Source organism: Equus asinus, chromosome 1, assembly GCF_041296235.1.
Source record: "Equus asinus isolate D_3611 breed Donkey chromosome 1, EquAss-T2T_v2, whole genome shotgun sequence".
In the NCBI taxonomy this organism is placed as follows: domain Eukaryota; kingdom Metazoa; phylum Chordata; class Mammalia; order Perissodactyla; family Equidae; genus Equus; species Equus asinus.
Genome location: NC_091790.1, coordinates 196,430,873 through 196,439,047, shown reverse-complemented (window position 1 = coordinate 196,439,047; position 8,175 = coordinate 196,430,873). Strand labels below are relative to the sequence as shown.

The 8,175-nt window shown below is 41.4% G+C and overlaps 1 protein-coding gene across 1 annotated transcript; it reads right to left on the bottom strand.

Moving 5' to 3' along the window:
• Positions 1-2,266: 2,266 nt before the first annotated feature.
• Positions 2,267-3,216, bottom strand: LOC106842205 (taste receptor type 2 member 41-like). The gene has a single exon (XM_014858590.2). It carries the CDS (start codon positions 3,214-3,216, stop codon positions 2,290-2,292), a length of 927 nt encoding a protein of 308 aa, XP_014714076.1. The 3' UTR covers positions 2,267-2,289.
• Positions 3,217-8,175: the final 4,959 nt, after the last annotated feature.

The following is an 8,175-nucleotide window of genomic DNA, read 5'->3' as shown; positions in this document are numbered from 1 at the left end:
AGCTCCTAAAAACCAATAAGGAAAAAGCCCAAAAAACCATCACAAATTAAGCCACAAAGGGGCTGGTCCAGTGTCATAGTGGGTAAGTTTGTGCTCTGCTTCAGTGGCCTGGGATTCACAGGTTTGATCCGGGGTGCAGACTTACACACTATTCATTAAGCCATGCTGTGGCAGCATCACACACACAAAATAGAGGAAAGTGGGCACAGATGTTAGCTCAGGGACAATCTTCCTCAAGCAAAAGGAGGAAGATTAACAACGGATGTTAACTTAGGGCCAATCTTCTTCAACAACAACAACAACAAAAATTAAGCCACTGTACAGACTGTTCACAGAAAATAAACACGAATGGTTCCAAATGATTCTAAACATATAAAATAATAAACCTTACTCAAAATAAGTCATGCAAATCACAACTACACTAATATGTCATTTCTGCCTAACAGACTGGCAAAAAATAATGTGTGAAAACAAGCACTCATAAATTGCTGGTGGGAAAGTAAATTGATCCAAACCTATAGAGGGCAACATCTGTCAAAATTAGAAATGCACATGCCATTTGACCCAGTACTTCCATTTCATGAAATTTATCTTTTAGTTAATTCACACATGTGCAAGACTGCATCTGTAGAAGATTCATTCAACATTGCAACATTTTATCATAACGAAAGGCAGGAAGCAACCTAAATGGCCACAAACACGAGACTAGTTAAAGAAATTGTAGCACATCCACACCCCCAACAAAAGAGTGGGCAATGCAATGTGTGCCCACATGTGTAGATCTCCAAGATATATTGTTAAGTAGAAAGAGCAAAGAGCAGAATAGCGTGCATATTGTGCAACCACTTGTTTAGAAGGACACAGGGAAAACATAGTAAGTTAGTTGGTTAGTTAGTTACTGATATGGAATATACCCGTACATAAGCAAGTTAGTTGACTGGTTTGGTGGTTAGATATTAGTGACTTTCTGCTATAGAATAAAATATCTCCAGAAGGACAAGCATAAAACTGATAGGAATGCCTTAGGAGGGGGAAGTAAGAGACAGATTTTTTATATATGCTTTTCAGTACATTCTGAATTTTTAATATGCAAATGTATTAAGTATTAAAAAATAAATTGTTAAAGTAAAAATGTAGAATAATTTGCCCAAAGATTTTAGTTGATGACTGTGCACCACTCAGCAATGTATACTCTAATCAGCAGGGAAATTATTTTCACTCAAAAGAGATTAAAATTTCTCCCTATCAGGAATACAGCTGCAAGTTAGTTTCTAAAATTTGCACATTGATGTCTTCTAGCAAAAACTTTCAAACTTGCCTTAAAGGCACCCAATTCTAATTAAAATTTTCTCCAAAATCATTTCTAAAACCATTTGCATAGTAATTGGAGCAAACTATTTTAAAACAACATTTAAACATAAGATTGAAGAGGGTGATTCTTTTTTGAATTAAAAAAAGAGGTTAAATAGCTTTTGGACACAAAGGTGAAATTCTTGAGTGTTTGTGTTTCAGAACAAAAAGTATATTTTTTTTTAAATCACATGTAACTTTCTGACATTTGCTTTAGAAAAAAGTTCAAGACAATTCAAAAAAGGAGAAAATCACAATGTGTGATTCTAAAAGAAGAATCAGCATGGACAAAGTCTGGCTACCACTTAGACTTCAGAGAGGAGAAAACTGAAGGCAGAATAATGGAAATATTAGTGAGAAAAGAGATGGGGTGGTGTAAAGAAACCTTCCAGTAGTTTTAATAAAATTAAAACAAAATTATCAAAGTTTGGCAAGAGAAAAAGAACCTCCCTAGAAGGAAGGCTATTAGCCCTCACAGCCCCGGCCAAGGTCTGCCACCACTGCTGTCCCTTGGGGCTCTCAGAGTTACTATTACACTATCCTGCTTCCCCATCCACACCCTAGCTCAGTCATAGACACATTTTCTCTTAATACCCCAATGGGTTGTCAAGATGAGACACTATGGTTAATCAAGACATTTTAACCGAAAACGTTCACGTAACAGAGGGGATACACTCAGCCCATAGCATAGCGTTTTATATTCTGACCTTCTGGACAACACTGGCTTTCTGGGACCCTGTTTTAATAGTGTCCCAAGGGAGGAATCATGTTCAGGGAGCTCCCAGACTTTACTCTCCTCCTCTCCTTCCCAAAGGAGAAACCGTACAACATGATCCAGGAGACATGTGTGCTTATAAGGATATTTCCATATAAGTGGACAAGGTTCTGTCAACCTTACCTGAGTCTCTTCTGGGGGTCTGGATAAGGAGACCATGCCACCTAGGCCACCCAGAAGCCCCTGGCCAACAGAAGTAACTGCCTGAACACCCTTCGAAGCCTGAGGTTGCTGAGGATGAGAATAAAGGAATGGACAGATGTGCCCAGGTAAGTTAAAATTTGCCATGGCCAGTACCAGTCACTGTCTGAGGACAAAAACAGTGCAGCATCGACGACCAGTGACACAAAGGACATCACATAAAGAACAAGGAAGGAGATGATTGACCTCAGAGCGCTGGTGAGAGCCTGGGTGCTAGAGTCCTGCAGGCTGTGGGCATTATGCCACATTCTCCGTGTGTGTCTCCTCAGAAAAGTAATCAACAGTGCAATTGAGATCAGGAAAATAGAGCAAGGAATTGACAACGTGATAAATTTCAAGGGTAGGAAATAGTAAATTTCCAGCCTCCTGCTCCATTGCTCGTAGGTCATGTTTCCAGAAAATTTTCTAATGAAGAATCCTTGATACATACTGTAGTTCCCCCAAAAGAAGAGCAGGGTGACAATGAAAGCGACCAGGAGAGAGCCCAGGAGGAGCCAGGGCACTGACCCTGGGAACCTCCACTTCAGCCAGAGGAAGGTGGGGTGGGTGAAGGTAGCAATCTTCACGCAGAAGAGGACACTGAGCCAGGTGCCGAACCAGAAGGTGGCTGAGTTCAGGAAGTCCCAGTGTAGACCAAAGAACTGCCATGCGGTACCCCTGCAGTACTCGACCAGATGGAGGAAGAAGTAGAAGTTTCTCACCATTCCAACCCACTGCAGGCAGAAGCGGGAGGCACCCAAGCTAATAAGGATCATGTCAGAGGGAAGCAGCCTCCCACTCCGCATCCATTCTCTGCTCAGCACCAGCACAATGAAGCCATTGGCCAGGATTCCCAGGACACAGAGCAGGGCAAAAAGCAGTATAAAGAAGGCTGTGAGCCCTGGCTTCATGTTGGCTCCTCCTCTGGTCACCACCCTTTGCCTTAGTCCCTGGCCTCCTCCTTACTCCCACTCACAGTCCCTCTTTTGATCTTTCCTGAGGGTGTGAGATGAATGCTCAGGCACTGCATCTGAGCCAGAGCTCACTTGGAGGGTGGTCAGGCTGTGGCGGAAAGGTGAGCTCAGCTCAGTGAGCATGCAAATTTCCCTGGGTTCAGTTCCCCCTAGGCCTACCAACTGCCCCTGATTTGCCTTCTCTGATTTTCCCTGCATGCTGCCATGGCTGGCATCAATGCAGAGGGTTTTTCAGGGTCTTTGTGACTGAGTTCCACTCTTCTTATTGCATCCTTGGGCCCTGTAAACACACCTCTCCCCATCAGATCACCCTCAAGACATTAAATGTATAGGCAACGAGTATAGGGAGACACTCATATGGCCAAGACCAAGTCAACATTGTGACACTAGCGAAGTCTGTCTCCAGCCGAGCTTCTCTTTTATACATCCACCCTCTCCTATGAGCAGCCTCCCCCTTCAAGGTCAGACACCTTGGTCCACCTTTCTACCAAACCTCTTCTTAGACCCTTCATGGCCCCTGAGGCGCAAATCATTGATGATGGCATAGACTGGTTTCATGTTTCCAGTGAGAGAATTTATTTCCTTGTGGATGTGGGGCTGATCTGCTTCTTGGTGGGTGTCAGTTGGAGGCTTCCCTCAGGTTCTGGTGGCTGCCTGAAGTCTTTGCCCAGTGAGTTGTTTCAACATGGAGGCTCAAGCCAGCAAAGAGAGTCTCCAGAGAAGGTCTACAGAAAGATGCTATCTTAAATATCATAGTGTAATCAGGAGAGTGACAACCTCTCACCTTTGCCATATTCTATTGGTTAGAAGCAAGTCACAGTCCCCACAGACGCTCAAAAGAAGAGGATTACACAAAGGTGCAGATATGAGGGGTGGGGTTATGGTGGGGCCATTTAGAGTCTATTCACCACACTGAGATATCATAGCTTACAAGATACATGTGAGTCCTGTCCTCCAAGATCGGCATTAAATAGAGATCCCTATGGGACCATGTTGAAAAGTAAAAATATTTTCTTGAAAAAATATGTTCAAGTTGATCCACAGTCAAGTGCTTTCTGTTTAGTACTTCAAATCTGTCCTTCCTCCGTATTTCTTTTAAAAAGTTTTTATGTTCCTGCATCCTTTTAGATTGTGACTTTGTCATGAAAGAGTTTACTGAGAAAATTAATCATACAAATAATGTGAAGCTTGTTACCACCACAGCATGAATGTATATTTGTATTAAAATTCTTAATCCACATTGAAAAGAGAGATCCCACTGCAGTTGGGTGAATGTGCATTTTTCTCACTCTCAGATTCATGTTCCTTATACAGTTTTTATTCATTTCTTCATTCATTCAACAAATATTTATTGAGCACTTATGTGCACAGGGTACCTATTCTAGTCATTGGGAATACAGCAGTGAACCAAAGAGGTGAGACTCCTGCTTTACGGAACCTGCAGTCCAATGGAAGGTAACTGACAGTAAGCAAACACATGAACAGGACTCCGGCATGTAGTAACCAGTGCTTGAAGAAAGCAGAAGAGTAAGATTGCTGGAGGATGGCTGGAGAGGGAAGAGTTGCTCCTTTAGACCTGTAGGTTGGGTAAGGCTTTCTCAGGAGGTGACGTGGGCTCAGGGGCCAGAGCAAGTAGAGCCTTTGCCACTTATAACTGGCTGTACTCATAACATTATCAAGTCATAATTGTATTCACTCTCTTCCACCATTCTTTGTAACTTTATTCAGCAAGAGAAACTTCTCCTGCCAGAGAATAAGAACTCCAGTAGGCCAGATGAATTTTCTTTTCACTCGTCAAATAGATTTTCTCAAGGTCTCTCCAAGCCACAAAACAGCCTCAAACTAGATATTGGACATTTCAGTTCAATATGTGAATACTAGATAACTAGATAAGCACAGCTTCAACCCCTCTGAGACTGGCTAATGTGGAGGGAGAATGGAAAAAGGGCAGGAAGGGCTTTACTTGGACTAGAACCAAAGTAATCTGACCTTGTGCTTCCCAGGACTGGCAGATGTTTAATGTTGACTCTCTCCCTCACGGGGAACTTTTAGGGCTCTGGAGGTCCTTACTGGGCCCTCTCTCATGCAGTCCCCTTCAAGGGGGAGAAAGTATCTCTATTTTGGGTGATCCCTTTGGATATCTTTTTCAGCCACTAGATATTTGCCTCCAAATTGTTGCTGCTGGAGTTTCCACACTCCACTAGGCAGCCTTATTAATCAGATCTCAAGACACCTTTACACAAGTATACACAAATATATATTAAAAATATTTGTGGCACACAGCTGGTCCCCTAACCCTCCTGACACAGTTCTAATGTAGCCACAGTCTCCTGACTCTACCCTAAAGTTAGCCAGTTTGTCTTTCATTCTGTTATACTCCCAGGCAGACGCAAGACCCCAATCCACTATGCTTCCCAACTGAAGATATAACACAGTAAGCTTCATGAGTAGCCCCATGGAAGCTCTCAACCACCACCAGGTTTAAGGTGAGGAAAGACATTCCTAGTCCTCCTTGGTAGAATATGGAACAGGACTAACAACATAGCTTTATCTAAATATTTATTTCTCACAAAATCCTCTCTTTTCTACTGTCTCAACCATTTTATTTTATTAAAGGATTTCAAGAGTTATGAAATTAGTATATGTCCATTTCCTTTGAAAACCTGCATATCAGGAACTGGCAACTCACTCTGAAATCTCATATCATTAAATTTTTGCACCCGGTAGAAATGTCAAATTTTAGCATCCTGTTATTTAAAGAGCAAGATCAAGAAAGTCATGTTGGTCATGGTAAGAAATGTGGATATTACCATAACGTAATTGAAAGCCATTAAGATTTTTTTTAACAGAAGAGTAGCATGATCTAATTTATGTTTTTAAACAGATCCTCTGGGATATTATGTACAGAATGAAATTGGGGAGAGGCAAGGTTGGAAGAGAGCAGTCAGAGGCTACTTCATTAGATCATGTGCAAGCAGATGGTGCTTGTCCTCAAGTGGAAGCAGTGGGGGTAATGAGCAGTGATAAAATGCTGGCATATTTTGAAGGCAGAGCCAATAGAATTTTCATGATATGGAAGCAAAAGAGAGGAACCAAGGATATATCCTAAATATTTTACCTCAGTAACTGGAAAAATTTTATGGAGCCATTTACTGAGATGAGGAAGACTGAGAGAAGAATATGTTTGTGGGGGAAACTCTGCTTTGGTCATGTTAAGTTTGAGATGCCTATTAGATATCTAAAATGAGACATGAAGTGGACAATTGAAATATAAGTCTAGATCTCTGTGAAGAGTTAAGACTGGAGTAACAGGCTTGGGAGTCATTAATATTAACATGGTATTGAAAACCCATTAAACTAGATGAGATTTTGTGGGAAAAGAATGTAGATGGAGACTATTAGAGGGCTGAGAGTAAGCCTTTCACCTTCAATTTTTAGAGGTTTAAAGCAAAGGGATCCAGCTAAGAATATTTGTCTGAGACTGATAATAGAGAGGGATTCCATTCCCTGAGCTTGAGCTCAAGGACAAGGGGAGGAGAAAACAAACAGATGAGGAAGGAGACGTGGGAATGAAAAATATGCTGAAAAGATTCTAGTTCTCCAGGTGGTCTTCACCCAGGGGTTGTTATGCTATGCTTTCTGGAAAGATGCCCTAAGGCAGACACTGGTAACATGTTCTAACTTTGAGAGGTTCTTTGGTTGGGACTCAAATCTAGGACAGCAGAGTGCCAGTGTTGAAACTGGCATCTGTCCTGTGCTTTACCCACTGATTGCCTCAGCAGAGAAGCCCTATTTATCACTCACCCATTCAACAAAATCTATTCAGCATGTACTGTCTGTCAGGCACTAGACCAGGCAAGTAGGTACAAAGATTGTGATAGTCTTTTGAGGGAGAAAGATAAGTAGATATATAATGACAATTCAGTATAAATGATAAAATAATAATTAATATTTATTTAGTGCTGCTATGCATCGCCAAGTACTATTGTAAGTGTTTTACATATATTAATTTTTTGATACTCATAAAAACTCAATGAGTTTCAAAAATGGTGCTGGGACAATTAGATATCCACATACATAAGAATGAAATTGGATCCCTTCCTCATACCAAACACAAAAATTAACTCAAAGTAGACCATAGATCCAAATATAAGAGCTAAAACTGCAAAATTCTCAGCGGAAAGCATGAGAGTAAATCTTCATGATCTTGGGTTAGACAAAGCTTTCCTAGATATGACATCAAATATAAAAGTGACTTGGGGCCGGCCCTATGGCCAAATGGTTAAGTTCACATGCTCCACTTTGGTGGCCCAGGGTTTCACCAATTCTGATCCTGGGCGTGGACATGGCACGACTCATCAAACCATACTGAGGCGGCATCCCAGATAGCACAACCAGAAAGACCTACAACTGGAATATACAACTATGTACTGGGGGGCTTTGGGGAGAAGAAGAAGAAGAAGAAAAAAAAGAAACCAAGAAGATTGGCAACAGATGTTAGCTTAGGTGCCAATCTTTTAAAAAAAGAATATTAAAAAAAAAAGCACAAATAGGGGCTTGCCTGGTGGCACAGTAGTTAAGTTCTTATGTTCTGCTTCAGCGGCCCAGGGTTTGCCTGTTTGGATGCCGGGTGCAGGCATTTGCACCACTTGATAAGCCACGCTGTGGTAGGCGTCCCACATGTAAAGTAGAGGAAGATAGGCACAGATGCTAGCTCAGGGCCAGTCATCCTCAAAAAAAAGAGGAGGACTGGTAGCAGATGTTAGCTCAGGTCTAATCTTCCTCAAAAAATAAAAATAAAAATAAAAAGCACAAGTGACTAAATAAAAAATAGATTAATTGGGCTTCATCAAAATTTAAAAACTTTTGTGAAAAGACACCATCAACAAAATAAAA